This window comes from Cervus canadensis, chromosome 7, assembly GCF_019320065.1.
Source record: "Cervus canadensis isolate Bull #8, Minnesota chromosome 7, ASM1932006v1, whole genome shotgun sequence".
NCBI classification, from domain to species: domain Eukaryota; kingdom Metazoa; phylum Chordata; class Mammalia; order Artiodactyla; family Cervidae; genus Cervus; species Cervus canadensis.
Window position 1 is genome coordinate 89412916 of NC_057392.1, and position 19825 is coordinate 89432740.

General features: G+C 41.4%; 2 protein-coding genes across 8 annotated transcripts in view; one reads left to right on the forward strand and one right to left on the reverse strand.

The window, feature by feature from the left end:
• Positions 1 to 19825, reverse strand: part of MED12L (mediator complex subunit 12L) — a 347565-nt gene that overhangs the window by 37682 nt on the left and 290058 nt on the right. For all 5 annotated transcript variants that reach the window (XM_043474000.1, XM_043474003.1, XM_043474002.1 and 2 more), the window contains 11 exons: positions 17165 to 17364; positions 14084 to 14272; positions 13050 to 13124; positions 12742 to 12932; positions 11758 to 11919; positions 8727 to 8838; positions 5816 to 5905; positions 4720 to 4829; positions 4388 to 4523; positions 3420 to 3581; positions 706 to 1068 (listed from right to left, as the gene is read on the reverse strand). In XM_043474000.1, coding sequence (XP_043329935.1) covers positions 706 to 1068; positions 3420 to 3581; positions 4388 to 4523; positions 4720 to 4829; positions 5816 to 5905; positions 8727 to 8838; positions 11758 to 11919; positions 12742 to 12932; positions 13050 to 13124; positions 14084 to 14272; positions 17165 to 17364 — 1790 coding nt within the window. The remainder of the gene's footprint in view (positions 1 to 705; positions 1069 to 3419; positions 3582 to 4387; positions 4524 to 4719; positions 4830 to 5815; positions 5906 to 8726; positions 8839 to 11757; positions 11920 to 12741; positions 12933 to 13049; positions 13125 to 14083; positions 14273 to 17164; positions 17365 to 19825) is intronic.
• P2RY12 (purinergic receptor P2Y12) overlaps positions 3785 to 19825 on the forward strand; it is a 49927-nt gene continuing 33886 nt past the window's right edge. The window contains exon 1 of one of the 3 annotated variants that reach the window (XM_043474022.1): positions 3785 to 3917. The gene's annotated coding sequence lies outside the window, so the exon portion shown is untranslated. Of the gene's footprint in view, positions 3918 to 8390; positions 8494 to 19825 lie in introns of those variants that run through there. The other 2 variants (XM_043474021.1, XM_043474023.1) reach the window with 2 other exon arrangements.

A 19825-nucleotide genomic window follows, 5' to 3' on the forward strand; every position in this document is an offset into this window, starting at 1 on the left:
ATTTTTTGGGTGAATTTAAATGATAAGACACTTTGCACATTGATTCTATAAAATTATTTCTAAATTAACATCTCATAGATTTCTGAGGTTTTCAAGAAAAGGTTATTCTAGATAGGGAAGGCTATCAGGGAAACAAGAGCTAAAACTGCTTTAAATTATGTTCACTTTCTCTCTTATAAAATCTAAAAATATGGTAAAGAAGTAGAAATATACAGGAGAGTAAGATGAAATAGTAAACGATGAAACCTCAGAACCATCTTATTAGATATGTTAGATAGGATCCTATCTGAGGAAGACAGTTATTACGTTAGTTTACTACAGATATCAACTGCTCAAAATACAAAAAATATTTTAGACATACCTAATAATAAAAATACATACAAGGATGAGATTTTATTAGGTCAAAAATTTCAAGTGCTAAATTTGAGAAACTGTGAGACAGTGAAGGAGTAAATAAATATTATTCACGGGAAAAGCCTAAAATTAAAGTTATTTAAAAAGTAGAAGAGGCAAAATCAGAAACTATGATCCTGTTATTTGTGAAAAGTTTGCGTGCTGGTCTGTTAATTACACCTGAGCCCTCACAATAACTTCCAAAGAGGCTTACACTGCACTTGGGAACGTTTCTTAGGGACGTAATCCGGGGACTAGTGAGTCTGCGGGATGCTAACACACCCACGGTCTCTCTCTGCTTCCCACACTCACATCAGCCCTGGAGCTGGACTTCGTCTTGCGCTTCCTTCCCTTTGTCTTCTTCTCTTCATCTGTTGCGGTTTTTCCCTGATCTGACAGCTCAGCTGATTTCCTCTCAGGCTCCTGAGAGATGGGAGATGTGGTTTCTTCCTCTTCCTCTTCGGGAGGCAGGGGCAGCGGCTCGAGGTAGTAACTGCGGGGCTTGGGCGTGGGGTGCGTGTGATACAGAAAGAGGTGATGTTGCTCCTCATACTTGATCACCTTCCGGTCCACTCGGACGGTCCCGAACCAGGCCCAGGACAGGGGAGCCGGGTTCTTCTGGCCCTCAAACAAATCCCACGGGGACACCTTCTGCTTCGTGGAGACCTGGAGACCCTGTGGCGAAATAAGGAGCTATGAACACATGCTCAGATCTTTTGCTGATATGGAGGCCAGGCTTGCTTAGGACACAGATTCAGAGACCATTCTGGCTCGAGGGGGCCTTAAAGAACTCCAGCACAGAGCCGTCGGGTTAACTAATGAGTCCAGGCTGATACTAGATCACTGAGGGCAGTGGCTACATTCCAGGCCGGTGAGTCCAGATCTACGGTCTGTTACACCACACGACCCTCTGCTGAGGCTGGGACACCAGACAGCCCAGTAACTTTTACTGTAAATGCCATTTTCTCCATTTAGGTTCTTTTCTTCCCCTAGCCAAAGAAAGAAAGAAAAAAAAACCAAACACTGCAAATTTGACATTACTGTACTAAAAACCTTTGGAATCTATTTACTGTTTTTGAGATAAAACAAAACTTAAGAGTCAAATTACATTCAACATCTAATTGGGCTCAAATTAACTTCCATCCAAACATGTATGGACTCAGTTCAATACAATCATCTTTCATGTACTTAATTAGGCAGTCTCTAAGTAGTTAAGTAATATTATTACGGAATTAACGTGTGCCAACAGGTACAAATAAAGCGCTTCAATTCAAGCTTATCTGCACTGAGCTGAGGAGAGGAAATGTTACTCTCTTTCTGAATCTACAAGTTTCTTATTTTGAACATGAGTTGGGGCTATCCCTTGGGCCTTTCCCTACCACGCCAAGTGGAAAATATTTTTCTCCAAAGTGACCCTGAAGATAACTGCTCAAGTCATCTTGAATAACTTGTGAATGCTCCTGTTCCCAGCCGCACACACTCTTCCATGGGTGGCTTCATCCAAAACCACGGCTCGGTTAACCGCCTGTATTTTGACTGTTTCCTAGTATCTGTCTTGACATTAGAGCTCTTTCCTGGGTGCCAAGACCACGCATCCAAACGGGTTCCAGATGTGTCGCCAGTGGGAAGGACAGAGGTGCAAGGTCAACCTGCGCCTGACTCTAGAGTCTTCTCCCTCCACAGCTGCGTGGGTATCAGTACAGGGCTCTCTGCTTTACTGAAGAGTTGCATTTTGCCTGTGAGCTACAGTCTCTCAGGCCTTTGCATAAACACTTCCCTTTGCCTGTACCACACTTTGCCTACCTCCTGGCTAACTCTTATTCATCCAAAAATGATGTGTCAGTTTTCCTGAGGATCCTGCTCGGACTACCTATCCCTCATCTGAGTATGATGGATCTTTCTCAGGGTCCTCTAACATTCTGCACCAAGACACACAAATCTCACAACATGGTGTGTGTTAGCCGTTTGGTCGTGGCCGACTCTTTGCGACCCCATGGATGGGACTGTAGCCCACACCAGGCTCCTCTGTCCTTGGAATTCTCCAGATAAGAACACCAGAGTGGGTCTCCATTTCCTTTTCCAGGGGATCTTTCCAACCCAGGGATCGAACCCGCATCTTTTGTGTCTCCTGCATTGGCAGGCAGGTTCTTTTACCACTGTGTCACGTGGGGAGCATGACACAGTAATTGTCTACCTACGTCCCCTTAAGGGTAGGAGCTCTGCCCTTCATCTCTGTTACCCTGGAACCCCACAGCTGTTCAATGATCACTGAAAGCATAACAGACAGTGTTCCTCGTGTTTTGGGCTTCCCAGGTGATGCAGTGGTAGAGAATCCGCAGGCCAGTGCAGAAGATGCAGGAGACTTGGGCTCAATCCCCGGGTTGGGAAGATCTCCTGCAGTAGGAAATGGCCACCCACTCCAGTTTTCTTGCCTAGAATACTCTAGTATTCTTCCACGGAAATCCCATGGACAGAGGAGCCTTGGGCTACAATCCATTGGGTTGCAAAGAGTCAGACATGACTGAGCAACTGAACTCAGTTTTAGAGCTTTAGACTGACTCAAGTTTTAGAGAACCATATTTAATATCTTATATAGATCAAGTGTTCATTAAATGTTGTTCAGCTGCTAAGAAAATAAAGTGCTAACACTTAAAAAAATTTTAAACAGCTTTAAATTTTTAAAGCCATGTAAATTTTAAATTTTAAACTATATGGAGACTTTTATCAATACAAATTTTTTAATCTACCAAACATAGTCCTTTTTTTTCTTTTTTTAAACAAGGTTTTACTTACTTTTCCCTTGATGGGCTTCAAAAATTCACTTAAATTCAGGAAAACATTTAAATGAAGATCTTCAACATCATTATCTGTATGATAATGCCGAAGACTACTGCATTTAAATGACAAGGATATGTTTTAAAAAATCAAGAAACAATAAAATTAAGATATTTCATATGCCCTATAGGAAGACAAGAAAGTATAAGTGTATGTATTTATATACATAAGGAACAAACATTTACTCTTGCCTGTTTTTTATCTATAGAATCAAATCCAGCAATTTTGTTTCCCTTTGTGTCAATCAAGGAGCCCATCGGTTCACAGGTAATGATGTCACATGTCTGTTTCGGCAAAGGTAACAGCTGTCGAACTTTGTCAATACTTTCTGACCGCTTGTCCCCCAGCTCTTTCTAAAAAAGAGAGACAGTGGGAGAGACAGAAGTGAGACAGAAATTGTTAACAAAGGCAAATGTTTACAAGGAGGAAGTTCCCCTATGAAACATTTCCTTTTTATAGCTGGAATGTTCTTTAACCTTCAACAGGGTCTAGGGGGCAGCTCTCACTGACAGTGATGCATATGTTTCATTTCTTCTATTTAAGTAGAAAATAGAACACACATGAAGGCGCCCTTGTTACACAACAAACACCACAGTGCTGAAATGACAAAAACCCAGAGCCGTATTTGCAACCCGAGGACAGGAGCCGCGGCACGGAACACGTTCTCCAATCCACAGTCAGGCCGCAAGGTAACCATTGGCTGTTTTATTAGTAAGGTCATCGGATATATTAATTTTTTTCCTGCATTGTTCATTTGTAGCTTATTTTAAAAACTGTGTTAGGGGCCAGGCAAATGAATTGAATTTAGAAATAGCAATGCAAATGCTTAATATTCAACTGCGTGTTGCCAGTGGGAGATGAAGTTTATCCTGAATCTAATGTTGGCATTTTGGTTACATATTTGATAACGGACTTCTACAGTCCCTTAAAAAATCAAATATGTTTTATGAGTTTAATTATTTTAAGAAAAATCTTCAAGCTATATATACTTCTAACTTTGGGGTACTGAGAAGCTGAGGTAAAACTAACAGCAAAATAATCACCTGATATTAAGTTGAATGTGAAAAATAATGTCTGATTTAAGGAGTAATAAAATAACGTGCGCTAAATGACAAATCCAGAAACCACGTGAACTCCTAAGCAGAGGCCACAAACTTACTTTCAGTTTCTTGACTAAGTTCATGTATGCGCGTTTGTTCTCTTCAGATCCCCCTGGGGATGCATTCGACAGGTCAGAGGCCAAGGTCCCATTGATTAAAACACCCAGCATGTCAAGAACTGTTGTGAATAACTCACTAGGAGGAGAAAGAAAAGATAGGCACCTTAAAGCAAAACCAAGGTACTGCTGACTAACTGAGCAATTTTATTTAAGGCATAGAGCTGTTAATGGTAGCCTAAGAGTGTCTGATGTGGAAGAATCTGTGGCCAGGTTACGAACGCCTCCACTACACATCTATGAAACAGAGCCACTGGGAAATGATAAGAACCTACTTGTTAGTATGCATGTCAACGGTTCCGGAAGTGATGATCTGCAGGAGGAGAAGCGCCCAGTCCGTGGTCCACTGGGTGCTCCTCTGCACCGTGTCAAACATTCCTCCCACCTAGCACATAAGGAAATGCGATGAGAAAAACCAGCATAGTGTTGCAAAAACCACCACCGCCACTTTACACAAGGCTACGGGTTATCCTGTCTTCTCTGTCAACTAGCTATGTGTTTGCCTGTCTTTTTGGTTCCGTTAGCACACGAGCTGGTCACTCAGGGGAAAAAAAGGAGGAGGTATGGAGTGTAGACACGTCATCAACATGAATTAAAATTAGCTCTCTGTTGTTCCTAAAATTTCATGATATTCAGTTTCATTATGTAACTTTCATCCAATTAAATCTGAACAGACGCAAACTGCGTGACTCAGTATATAGAAATTCTGTGTTGTAGTTACTACTGAATCTAAGCCTGTTGTCATAATCAACACCTGGAAAGAGCCAGTAACACAGAAGTGATGATGAGTGGAAGGCCTGGCCCTTAGGACTGCTTGTTCACGAGTGGGAATTAATATTAAGTATCAGGCAAGCCATCCTTCACAGTAGCTTTTATCTGGTCTTGTGCATTGAGAAAAGGAAGAGTCAAAAGAATCCGCCGGAGAAGGAAATGTTAAATTTCTATGAAGCTCGCCTATGGGATTTCTCTTTATGTTCAATTTGATGGAAAGTTTGATAACATTTTGACTTAAAGAACATTTTAATAGTTTTTAAGCAAGTAGAGTAGAAGCTAATGCTCACCTCAAGTCAGTACTTCCCTAAGACCTACGCTTGGCACAAACGGAAACAAGAGAGAGAGAGAGACACCGGGGGTGGGATGCAGAAGGCAAGACGACACCAAAAATATCCACTCTTGTCTAGAAGCCAGACCAGACAGGAAGGACAGTGGCCAGGAAAACAGAAGGTCCAAGAGCCAAGGAAGCAGTAGAGAGAGCAAACAGTGGGCTTCACCTTGTAATGGAGACTGTGCCCACAGCAGGAGTGGAAAGCCGGAGTTATTTTCACATGGAGATAAATTTAATGGAAGAAAGACACTGGAAGGGTCTCTTACCAAATTGAGGCGGAGCTGCAACGCCTCATGCATCATCTGTCGTGCTTTGATGTCATCCTGGTATCGTTCTTCTCTCCAGTTACTTAAAATCTAAACCAGAAAATAAATGAACACAAACCCCAATATTTGTTTTCCCTGTTAAATTTGACTTTTCTCGTATTTAAAGTTAAACTGAGTTTTTAAGTGATGAAGACAACTTCTTAGTTTAATAAATTAAAAAAGGGGAGGGGCAGATAAAATTTTGCTTTCCTCCCCTTCCTCCACACAGACAGGAATATAGCTATTTTTTGTTTGTTATCTAATTATATATCCTGTTAAGAAAAATCTTATGTAATTACATACACTGTTGATAAGTCGTGGGAAATGCTTTAGAGGATCATAAAGTTAAGCATTAACAAAGATAAAGAATATTTTAAAAATACATCATTACATTGGTCTTATAAAGATAAGTGTAAAGACAAAGGGGCTTCCCAGGTGAGTCAGCAGTAAAGAATCTGCCTGCCAATGAAGGAGGTGTGGGTTCGATCCCTGGGTTGTGAAGATACCCTGGAGAAGGAAATAGCAACCCACTATTTCCAATATTTCTGCCTGGAAAATCCCATGGACAGAAGAGCCTGGCAGGCTACAGTCCATTGGGTCGCAAAAGAGTCAGACATGACTTGGTGACTACACCACCACCATAAAGATAAAGAGAAACAGAATTACATTTTATATCAGTCTTCTCTTATATTTCTAGGGACAGGCTATGAATCCTAGCAAATACATTATTCTGATGTTTCATTGAAGGGGAGACTTGCTAGTCAATAAACTTGTCTTCCTTGATAAAGGTAATGTAACCAACTTTGAAAAATGTGACATCTTGGACATCAGCCGACTTGCATACCAATTTATTAAATAAATGTTTCCTCACTTATTCAGACAAATGCTGGGGAAGAGACAGGTTGCTTAGGGAAGGCAAACCACAAGTGGGAAATTCCCGAATCAGATGTATAAGCAAAAAAGAAAAAAAAGTGCTCTGAAGTAGGGCATATACTGAGAATCATCTCAAAAGAGCTGAAATGAGTCATATGCAGAAGTAACTGAGTCCAAAAGACGATCTGTGAGTACGCCACATGGCAGATGTGGAGCGCTTCTCAGACCTCATCAAAAGATAGGGAAGAATCTCCCCCAAGGCAGGTGAAGGCTGCAAGGCAGTTTAAAAAAGCCCACAAGCTGTCATGGAGCTGACATTCTGGTAGTAGGACAAATCAAAGTAAGCAGAGCAAGTGGTAAGAATCACGACAAGGTGACAGAGAACGATTGTGGTCCTCCTTTTAGAGAGTGATGGGGGTGGAACTGAGGGAGGGGAGGGGACTAAGGCGGTGAGAGCTGAGCAGAGATCTGCTGAACTGAGGGATCTGGCCATGTCGATGCCTCCCAGGGAAGGGGAGAAAGGCTCTGCAACAAGAAGATGCTTGGAAAGATCAAGGAACAGCAACATGGTCACCGCGTACAGAATGGAGTGAGGAAGGCCAGGTCAGGCAAGAAGCAAGACAGAGGTGGGGGCAGGGACAAGTCATGGGGGCCACAGACGCCTCTACGGGGAAGTGCCATTCCAGGCATGGTCAGAAACAGGGGCTCCCCAGGCGGTGCTGCTGGTAAAGAGTGTGCCTGCCAATGCAGGGGACGAGAGAGACACAGGTTTGATCCCTGGGTTGCGAAGAGCCCCTGGAGAATCCCATGAACAGAGGAGCCTGCCTGGCAGGCTCCAGTCCATGAGGTCACAAAGAGCCACACACAATCGAGCACACGCATGTGCACGCACACACACACACAATAAGAAACACTGCAACATTTGGGGCACCAGAAAAACATGTGGTTTACAAAAGGATCACTCTGGCTGTGGTGCAGAGATAAATCTCACATATCCAAAAGGTAACAGACGATTAGAGAACCGAAGAGGGTCTTGTTCAGGTTCATCCAGTACCATTAACGAAGACACACTAGAATCAGCAGCCCTGTGGGAGGCCTCTGTTAGGCACTGCTGTAGGATCAAACACCCCACAGAAGCAATCTACCCGCTCTTCCCCATTTTGTACTTTCAAATTCCAGTTTGACCACTCAGTTTCCTTATGGCACACAGAACATAAGTGTTTCAAATAGTGACCATGAGAATCACAGCTGGTGGAAAGGCAAAGTCCAAAGTCTTTGTGAATGAACTAAAAATGCCTTCTGATTTAGCAACGAGTATCTTGTGCCCTGGGACTCCCCAGGTGGAGCTCACGGTATAGAACCTGCCCGCCAACGCCTGAGACTCACGAGACACAGGTTCAATCCCTGGGTTGGGAAGGCCCCTGAGGTGGACAAGGCAGTCCACGCCAGTATTCTTGCCTAGAGAATCCCATGGACAGGGAAGCCCGATGGGTTACAGTCCATACGGTTGCAAAGAGTCAGATACAACCAAAGCGATGTAGCATGTGCAAGCATGCAGACATCCTGTGCCCTAGACCAGCATCTCTCTGGTTCTGGCAGCTAAGCTGAGCTTTGAACCTACAGAGCTCACGCTGAGACCTTCCCTGCCATGTGGAAGCCCAGCAGAAGACCTGGCGAGTGGGCAGGCTCTCTGTTACTGACATGAGCCCTGCAACACGGACTGCTCCAGGACCTCACCTAAGAGGCAAAGTCCAGAGAAGGAGCAGGTATGACCAAGTTATGTGCAATCTGCAAAATGTGACTTTTATAGACATCTGTCCAATGCCTGACCTCAGGGTGGCCAGAAGGCCAGGTGGGAGGACAGGGCGTGGGTGGTGCTTTCCTGCATCTCATCGAAACAGGCTTTGCCCTTATTAGTTTAAGCTCAGTGTTTGAAAGGGAAACAAATGAATGCCATTAGGAAAATACTTGCCTAGCTCAATATTCTACTGTACTTTACCTGGTTAACTTGATTCTGCAGAGATGTTAGAAGGCCTTCTCGTTGTTCATCTTGTCCCTTAAGGCAGGTAAGGACCAGTGAGAGGAATGGTTGTTGACTCAAGAGAGACATACTACAAAGGAAGCGATAAGAGCAGATCGAGTTAGAAAGAACAGATTACTTCCTGCGCAGCACTGGCTTCCTGCCCTCGGGCCACTGGCTCTTATTTATTCTACTATTAGAAAAGCGAGGGAAGTAGCAAATAGCCAAGACTGCTTGAAAAGTTAAATCATATCTCTGACTAATAAGGTTTAAAACCACCGTAATACTTCTAAATAATTTAATATTGTTCTCTTGCCCTTGAAGGCATCTGCAGACAAGCATAAATTCATACTGCATCTCAGTGGGGGGTCAGGGGAGTGGGAAGGAAGCAGCGAATGCATGGTTTGTATCAGTAAACTGAACTTAAAGACACACAGCAGGAGGAATATCACTGTATACACAGAATAAAAAGAAAAACTTTTAAACTTCTCTCACACAGTATTTGCATTTTGTTGTTTAGTCACTAAAGTCACGTCTGATTCTTCGCAATCCCGTCTACTTTAGCCCACCAGGCTCCTCTGCCCATGAGATTTTCCAGGCAAGAATACTGGAATGGGTTGCCATTTCCTTTTTCAGGGGATCTTCTCGACCCAGGGAGCAAGCCTGTCTCCTGTCTGGCCGGCAGAGTCTTTACCTCTGAGCCACCAGCCGTCTTTCAGGGTCCAGGAAATGGGCCTGGTAGGACTGCAGTGCTTGTGCTGTTTTTCAGCACGTTTCTCAAGACCAGTTAGACGGGCATGAGTAGAACTGAGATGAGCACCGAGGTCTGAGGCCTCCAGAACCACTCTGCCTGCCAGGGGCCTAGCGCACAGCTCCACTCCACTCTGCAGGCTGGACTTGCAAAAGAGTTTCAAGATATTTGATTTGCAAAATTTATTTTAAATTGGTATTTTAGTCTTATTTCTTACATGATCAGAAGCGGCTGACATGTTGATAAACTAATTTTGCTACAATGCAAAGAAAGATTTCTTTTTTTTTTTTTTTGAACTCGATGTTCCCTAGATGTTTAATCAAAAGAGACAAAATTGCTGAGGCGCTCGGGGCTGGATTGGCAGGTGTGGGCTCCCACGCCCTCCTTCCTTGTGTGCCGCTTCTGGCTGAGCCGAGCCAGCTGCTCTGCCCACCCCGCCCCCAGCTCAGGTACTGGGCCCCGACTGGAGGCTCTGAGGGTGGCCGGAGCCCCGGACGCCTGATTGTCCAGAAAGAAAGATTTCTTAAAATGAGATCGAGGTCAAAATATTTCAATCCGCTTCATTTTACAGTAGCAGAGCTTAGAGAGACTGACTTATTTAGGAAGAGCCGTCTTCAATCTCTGCAACAGCATCTAGGATTCCTGTGGGAAGTGAGACAATGGACAGGCCATCGTTAGCCTACCAACTCTGAGAATTAAAACTGAGTTATCTGGTTGGTTAATAAATACTGGCAACGGGGATGAAGCAACCAGATGCCAAGCAACACATGTGCAAAGCTAGGCCAGTACCAGAATGTACTTTAGTTAAGAGCACAGACTCAGAGGCCAGACCACCTGGGTTTCAGCTTCACACCTCCTTGGCTGCGTGTCCTTGAGAAATGTATTTAACTTTCTAGTGCCTCAGTTTCTCCTTCTGTAAAAAGGACACAATGAAAGCCCCTCAGTATGACTGCTGGGAGATTTTAAAAGCTCACAGATGTATGTAATGAGTCCTATATTGAGGCCGACATTTCATAAGGGCTTAGTAAAGGGCAGCTACCGGTTAGGGCATTAGAAATCATTATTGATTAGAGCATAAGAAACCCAAAATGTTCAGAATGCTCAGAATTTTTATTTTTTAATGTCAGGAATTTCCTTTTACCTCTGAGGTGCTAAATTCATCATGGTTTTACATTAGAATGTGTTTATGTTCTTTTTCAGTAACATAATCATTTTTCTAATAGAACTACTTAAATCTTTTCCAGGCCATAAAACTTAAAAAACATTCAACTTGGAGGATTCCACTTGGAGGATCCTATATATTAGGATCTAGCCTAATATATATAGGCTAAAACAAGAGCCCTAAATGTTAAAAATATTAGTAACTTATTTCAGGGTGCAGCATGACAGAAGTATAAATTATTCCATGAAATTTAAGCATAAGTACCTAAATAACAAGAAAAAAAACCCAAACAACTGTTGAATACAGGGACTGTGGATATATAGATCTGATTCAGCAGGTCTGAAGCAGAGCTGAGAAGTATATTTAATAGTGCAGCAGTGATTAGGGAACATAGGCAGAATTGAATGCTAGTGTATTACAGATTATAATCTGGAAACTTTATGTAACAGGACTTGGCCTATCAGATTATTTTCAATTCCATACAAAGACGAAATTTCAGTGGACTCTCAGTACAATGACTGTAACACACCTAGATAGCGTAGTAAAAAGCAGAGACATCACTTTGCAGGCAAAGGTCCATATAGCCAAAGCTATGCTCTGTCCAGTAGTCGTGTATGAATGTGTGAGTTGGACCATAAAGAAGGCTGAGGGCAGAAGAATTGATGCCTTCAAATTGTGGTGCTAGAAAAAGACTCCTAAGAGTCCCCTGGAATGCAAGGAGATCAAACCAGTCAATCCTAAAGGAAATCAACTCTGAACGTTCATTGGAAGGACTGATGCTGAAGCTCCAATACTTCAGCCACCTGATACAAAGAGTCGACTCATTGGAAAAGACCCTGATGCTGGGAAAGATCGAGGGCTAGCCAAGTATGGGGTGGCAGAGGATGAGATGGTTAGATGGCATCACAGACAAAATGGACATGAATTTGAGCAAACTCCAGAAGACAGTGGAGGACAGAGGAGCCTGGCATGCTGTAGCCGACGGGGTCGCAGAGAGTCAGACATGATTAGCAACTCTTAATAACCACCAACAGCAGAGTACAATGAGCATGTGCATTCTTTAACCTCTCACAAAGAAACAAATCTTCCAGCCATACCTTTTCTGCTTTTGTCTGTCTCTTTCCTTTTTGGAAGAAGAACCCAAGTGCTGTCCTTTCTCCAGCTCCTCCCCAGCTGCTTTCAACACTCTTCCCTGCACAGAAGTCGGCAGCCTGGCAATGAGGGGGGCCACCAGCCACACTCCCCTGCGTTCAGAGGAACTAAAATTGGAAACAGGTGTTATACCCACGGGGGCATCCATCTGCTCTGCTCTCAAGTTCTGGGAGAAACTCCAGAGTGAAACTTCCATTCACAGGACACATGGGTTACTCTAACATTTGCCTTTTGCTTCTAGACTGTTTCCTCTCACCAAATACCAGACATTTGCACACACTCTTTGTGCTTATGGAAAGCACCAGAAGCTGGGATTCTGCGAGGGTACTATAGCTCAACTTTTTTTTTAAGTCTGGAAAAGTGTTTTTCTATGATTCTGGCTTTCTGAACACTGACAGTCCTTTTGTCTAGCAAGCAATATGCCTTTCTGTCATGGCTAAAATATGAAATGTTCTGATTACATTTAAGCATATAAATAACCAATTTCTAAAGTTTCAAAATTCACCAGTTATACTTTACACCAAAAGGATGAAATAAAAGTCTATCTGCCTTTGGTAATTATCATTTGAGCAAAACTGCCAATTAAAAAAGATGGCAGAAAGAGTGTTTCCTATATTAGGAATACCACGGAACAGGGCAGCCTCAAGGCACATGAAAGAAATTCACTCCTCTGGAACGTCATCCGCGGTTCCCAGGAGTCTGGGCCTGCTTAGCCGCATATGTAGAATGCTCAGCTTCCATGCAGCCCAGCAGCATGGTCCTTCAACATATTAAATCATGATAATGGATACTTATAAGCAATTATTTTCCTCACATTCCTGCAGCTTTATGAGGAAAAAGTCTGCATTATCCAAGTAAAATGTGCAGTTATATGTGAACAATAAATGACAGCTTTGTAAAAAAAAAAACCACAGGAAAAAAAAAAATACCTTAGAAATGTCTTTATTCCATTCTGTCTCGTGCCGCCTGTATCAGTACTTCCAATCCCGTTTGGGTTGAAGAGGCCCATGCCAGCGTTAGAAGCGTTATTGTTTAGGTCAGCTGACTGCTGGAATACCTCTATCGTTGCTTTGGCGATATTGTCCAGCAGGTTGTTCATTTCAGCCACCGAACCAGAGCCCTGGAGTTAGACATGAGAAAACAAGCACACCTGTGTTTCACTTTATCCACAAGCATCGATGCTGTGTTGCTTTCCATAAAATGTCACGCACACTCGTGCTTTCATTAATATACTCACAGGGTCCTTCAAGCACTGCTTGATCATTAACTGCAGCTCCAGCCAGGACTGCCTCAGCGTCCACTGCTCAAGATTCTGGGGAAAATGGAGTCAGCACGTTAAGAATACCAAACATGTCTTAAAGTGTAAGAATCCCCTGCAGTATTCTCTTTCTCAAAACAAACAAGATCACACACAATAAAGGGATTCATACGACACAGAAGGCTTCCAAGTCTATTAAATACGCTCATTATAGAGACAAGGGAAAAAACAGCGACATTAAAATAACGTGCCTTACTCAGCTGGGCATTGGAAATGAATACGACAATCAATTATTCTCCCAAAATCTATCTAAACAACTCCATTACAAAATGATTTTGATATTTTATGAATAACATCATGAAGACAGTCCTTCTACAAAGCTTATTTCTCAAGTAAACACAATAAATACTGACACGAATTAACATATCTGCATTTATAGATACATAATGGCTGTAAACGACTTGCAGTTTGCGTATTTACCCAGCAATAAAGTGTGGCTGTTACACAAGATGGAAAATTGGGGGAATAAAAATCAGAATTAATTAAAGTTAAGAATTAGCTAGCAATGAATCAGCCATGGATTTACATGTGTTCGTTCCCCTTCCCGATCCCCCCTCCCGCCTCCCTCCCCACCCCATCCCTCTGGGTCTTCCCAGTTCACCAGCCACGAGCACTTGTCTCATGCATCCAGCCTGGGCTGGTGATCTGTTTCACCCTTGATGGTATACTTGTTTCAATGCTGTTCTCTCAGAACATCCCACCCTCGCCTTCTCCCACAGAGTCTAAAAGTCTGTTCTGTATATCCGTGTCTCTTTTTCTGTTTTGCATATAGGGTTATCGTTACCATCTTTATGGCAAAAACCACTACAATATAAAATAAAAATAAAATAAAATTCAAAAAAAAAAAAGAATTAGCTAGCAATGACAAAAAGAGAGAGTCAGTAACTCCTGTTACAAACACAAAGAACGTGTCAAAATGACAGAAACACAGTCTTTAGAGTATTTTCACTCACCTGAAGAATGCGTTTAATATGCTGTCTTTGGAGGTTCTCCCCCTCCGTACATTCCTTAATGCCATGAGGATAACAGATCAGCTGCAATAATTTCTGTGCTTGTATATTTGAGAGCACAGGGTCCAGAATAAGTTCTTTGTCTGTGCATAATCTCTCAGGTTCTTTTAAACAATGTTCTCCTACCCATTCCTAAAAATAAGATGGCAATTAGATTGTACTAAACTCATGGCCCATAACAGAAAGCGGACAGGGAATTTTCCATTTAAAAAATAATAGATGGAAAAAGTAGGAGGGAAAAGGCTTAGAAATTTTCCAGTATTTTGACTTCTTATAAGTATAAAGCAGAATCTTGGTTACAAAATTTTTTTTAAAAAGGAATGCAAGAAAGAAATATGCAAAAAAAAAAAAAAAAAAAAGGAGGTGTGGGAGAAAGCTCAGTATGCATGTTCAGTTGGAGAATGAAACTTTGCTCTAAGTACTGTTTTATAATCATTTTTTTTTAACTTGCTAGTAACAGTAGTGATTCTATATTATAATATAGAACGGAATGCACTGTAATATACCCCACTGAATAGATAGGACATAGTAATAACACTGAGAAAACTATCTTCCTTTTTGATATCATTGTGAATAATGTTACCTTTCTAAATAGTTGTGTACTCTGTTCTCTGTACAATTACGTTCTTAGGATAATTTCTTACACGTATAATTGCTAAAAGAAGGATGATCAGGCTCCATATCACAGCAATTAATCAATCTCAGTAATGCTATCCAGACATCAGTAATTTCTTAAGCATCAAAATGTTTTTAAACTCTCCAGGGTGTACCCACAATTAGAAACCAATGCACAACTCAGCACACTCTCAACATATATATGACTAATAGTTAACTTTTACCATGATTACAGTATGCTTTAAGAAAAACAGGACTCTCTCAACATCATACCAACAGCAAAGTGAAAAACAGCATATATGGTTATGCCTTTTTTTTATAGGAAAGGAGAATTTAATAAAAACTGGAAAGATAAGTCAGAAAATAATGAAACTGATTACCTGGGGCAGGGAGGAACAGAGTGCAGAAAAGATGAGGGAAAGGGATGCACATCTCTGAGCATGCCCTCTCGCTAGCAGACTGACCTTTGCAGTTGTTTAGCTGTTGCCATTGTTATTTAGCCACTAAGCTGTGTCCCACTCCTGATGACCCCGCGGACTGGAGCCCACCAAGCTCCACTGTCCATGGGATTTCCCAGGCAAGAATATGGAGTGGGCTGCCATTTCCTTCTCCAGGGGATGTTCCCCACCCAGGGATCAAACCCACGCCTCCTGCATTGGAGGCAGATTCTTTATTGCTGAGCCACCAGGGAACCCCAGTTGACCTTCGGGAGCATGTTATTCTAAAGACAGATACGGTAGGAAAGAAATCTGAACTGAACACAAGCAAAACAAAATGAAATCAATTCTATTTCAAGTGAGTAATATATCCATACTGAAGAAGAAAGGTCGAATAACTTTTTAACACAATACCGTAAAACCTTAGGGAAACAAGAATTATAAAATAAGCAAATTCTCAACTCCTTTTAGGAGACTCATTTTTTCATAGTAGTATAGGTGTAGTAATTCTAAAACTACTTCAGGTGTATTGTAGAATTCAACAAATCAGTAAATGATTGATGTTATTGGTATCCAGGACTCTTATTATGGAAGAGAGCACTTTGAACACAGTTTGAAGGGATGCTAACAAAAACTTGAGCTGTTTGATCAGAACTGGAGGTATCAGTACAAACTCATGATATACACACACACATTTATGTATATGGATGCTTTTTCCCCCAGTTCTGTCTGCTAAAAGGGCCTAGAAGCAATGAACGCACATTGCCCACAGCAATAAGCACATACAGAACTCAGACCTTGATTTCTAAACACCATCTTCTTCTAAATAGAACCAAGGTTCCGTGAAAAGATGAGTAATTCTAGTCTGGGGCAGGAAAAATATAAGATAGGCCAGAAAGAAAGAAAATACTTGTTATTGAAAAAGAGAGAGAGAGCGAGAGAGATGTGAAAATAGCACAAAAGACAGCATGAAAAGGTTCCCACTTCTGGACAAACCTGGAACAGTCTGAACACGAAAAGAACTGAGGACAGCATACTGTGACTTGTGTGGATGACAGATAAGTGGAAGAAAGGAAGGGAAGGCAGAAAAGGCTGGGCTTTTCCTCAGAGGAGAATGCAAACTGATAAATGTGAACACGGTGGAGGAGTTGGGAAAAGCCGCCTTGCAACCATCATAGTCAAGACTGGTTTAGACAAGAATCAAAATGGATGCTCTGTGGGAGGTGAGGGAGTTTAATGAGAAGCAGAAAACTTGCACCGTCTCAGACAGTGTCCCCCAAACTGCCTACTAATTCCAAGGGGGAAAACGATAACCATACAACACAAAAATTTTAAAAACCATACGATGGAGACAGCCTGATCAAAACTAACACCACCAATGAGGTACAAATGGGCCTCAGGTGCCTTTGGATGTGATTACCTGAGAAGAATATAACATATTTCTACAGTATCATGGTGAGGAATGCATAATCTGACACTAACCTATAGGAAACTTCAGACAAAGCCAAGATTGTTGGGACAACTGACAAAACTGGAATGTGGCCTAGAGGTGAGAAAAACTTAAGATACCAATGCTAAATTTCCTTCCTTTTAAAAACCGTATTTTAGTTATGTTGATAAATGCTGAAATATTAAAAAGTAAAAAAAGAACACTATTCTATCTCCTCTCAAATGCTTAAGTAAAAACATAAGAATTAAAAAGCATATGAGACCATACTCACACACACACAAATAGAATTATAAAGCAAATATATATGGTAAAATATTAAAAAATTAGTGAATCTGTGTATAGGGTATACTAGACTTCTTTATAAATTATTACAACTTCTCAGAAAATCTGAAAGTATTTCAAAATAAAGTGAGAAGGCAAAAGAGTACTATCTATGTACAAGTTTCCTACAGTATTGGGCCTTCCTCTCCGAAAGAACAGTAATACACTCAAAGTAAAAGGCAAATTAAATCTGAAAAATACCTGTTGACAGATGGTCCTCAGTACATATCGAGCATATTCTCTTAAATTGGCTGTTTCTATGGAAATGCTTTTCCCACAGGATTTTGAATTTTGTGAGGCAGTCCAGATATCCTCAGCATTCCCATCACGTCGTAAACCCCTCATGGTGAAGTCTTCATTTTTTAAAGAGCTGACATTGTTATTGCCAATTTTGGCATCTCCTACATAACAGAATCACAAAAGCAAAATCACAGAAATTCAAAATATTGCCAAATATTTGGGAAATAAATAAGGCAAGCATTCAGAGATTTAAAATACACGAATGGGATCATTATTGCAAAGTAAGTTGTTCAGCAACAAAGAGAAGGGATCAAGACAGTAAATGCTAGAACACTGAGAGGTTCCATCAGACACGGGAAAAAAAACAAGTTCAAGGCTCATTTTTTATTTCGTTTATAGAATTAATTATACTTTCACCAAACTTGGAAAAGGCCATTATGAATCACACTTAATAATCACAGAACATTGATTTCACCAATATTTCAAGCACAAATGTATGCAAATTCATTTGACTTATATAGACAAGGAAAAAATGGGTTACTCACCCTTCTAGATGTCCCTTTTTCATTTCTTCTCTTACAATGAATGACTTATTTTCTATCCATAGGTCAAGAGAAAAGTTTTGCCTTAGCCCACCTTACTATCAACTTCTTGACAAGAGAGATTTATTTCCCTGGGAATGGAAAAGGGCAACGCATACTAAGGAGGCCCTGGAAAATAGGGCCTTCATTGAATAACCATGTCCTCCACTTTCCTCTTTGTAAACGTCCGAATTAGGAAACCTCACCTGATCAACCTCTCATACACTCAGCAAAATGAAGCTCAGGAAAGTGTTTTCCTCACAACAAAGTTCTCGGGGGGAAAACTGAGAAAATTACTGAATAGCTGGAAATAAGAAGTCTTCTCTAGCCATGAAAGACAAAAATTTGTCATATTTTAAAAGTGAAAAATTAATGTAAATTGGTTAAAAAAAAAAAAAAAAAAAGATTGCCAAACGGAAACAGAGCCTCCAAACTCTTGTCTATTTACCTACAAAGATCACAAGCATTGAACAGGAAAAATTCCTGTAACCAACAAATGAGTTTAGATAAGGCCCTCACTACTTCACTGTAAGGGAAACCAACCTCAGGTCAGTGCAAAAAGCCTTTTAAAAACCCTAAGTCAATCAAGAAAAACTTTTTTGAGTCTGTTGAATTTTAAAAATTAGAATCACTTAGTGAATGTTCACTTAAAAAATCTTAAGGGGTGGGGAGGAACACACAATACATTTTAACTCAGTATCTTATCACATATTATCAAACATTTCTCATTCAAATATTTATGCAAAAAAGCACCAAGTTCACTTCACTCATAGGCATTCATTTAATTCAACAAAGCTCTTCAAAAGTTGGAACAAAGACTGAATTCTACATGTACCAACATTTGGCAGGCTATTTCCAACCTTAGATGATATAAACAACTATTGTTGCTATTGTTATTTAGTCACTCAGTAGTGTCCAACTCTTTACGACCCCATGGACTATAGCCCACCAGGCTCCACTCTCCATGGGATTTCCCCAGCAAGAATACTGGAGTGGGTTGCCATTAACTCCTCCAGGGGATCTTCACGACTCAGGGATTGAACCCGTGTCTCCTGCATCATCAGGCAGATTCCCTACCACTGAGCCAGCAGGGAAGCCCATAAATATCATGGGCATGCGTGCTCGATCATGTCTGACTCTTTGCAACCCCATGGACTGTAGCCTGCCAGGCTCCTCCATCTATGGAATTCTCTCGGCAAGTAACAATAGAGTGGGTTGTCATTTCCTATTCCAGGGAATCTTTCTGGCCCAGGGGTAGAACCCACGTCCCCTGAGTTGGCAGGAGTGTTCTTTACCATTGAGCCACCAGGGAAGCCCTATAAACAACTATTTCCACCCTTAAACTACTAGAGAAATTAGAAATCAAATTCTATAAAACAGTCCTATCTCTCTAACTCAGCACAGATCCCAGTGGAAGGACTTGAGAGAACACTTTGATAAGGACACAGTGAGGCAAATGAAACCGCAAAAGCAAGGAGACAGACACCTCTGCCAGCCCAGTCTAGGAGGTCCTTCTTCAGTTTAGATGTTAGGATGACTGAGAAGGTCAGGAAGGCTGTGCTAGGAGCTTCTGCAACGGGAGAGACAACAGAACAGACACAGGGTTCAGTGCCTGCCTGGTCCAAGGGTCTCTTGACCCTTCAACAAGCCTCATCCTGACTTCTCAGACCTGAAGAACCTTCTATCACTTAGGAAGGTGTAGAATCCACCAAGAACTGGGGCCACTTAAAAAGGTCAAGGAAAGGCCATGAGATAAAAACTAAACTGGTGATTAGGCACTGATATTAAAATATGTATACTTAAAGAGGTTGGCAAATTATGCTTGGGATTAAACCAGTCCCACAAATCAAGGGGATAATATAATGTCTCTATGGTACACATTTTGGTTTCTGCTATGAAAATGCCTATCACATATGCATTCACACTTTCAACATTAGCTTATTGAAAATCTTTCCCTGATGGGCATTAGAAATACCACAGTAAAAAAAAGTCAGTCCCTGACTGCTTAGTCCCTATATTTATCTATTAAATAGAATTGACT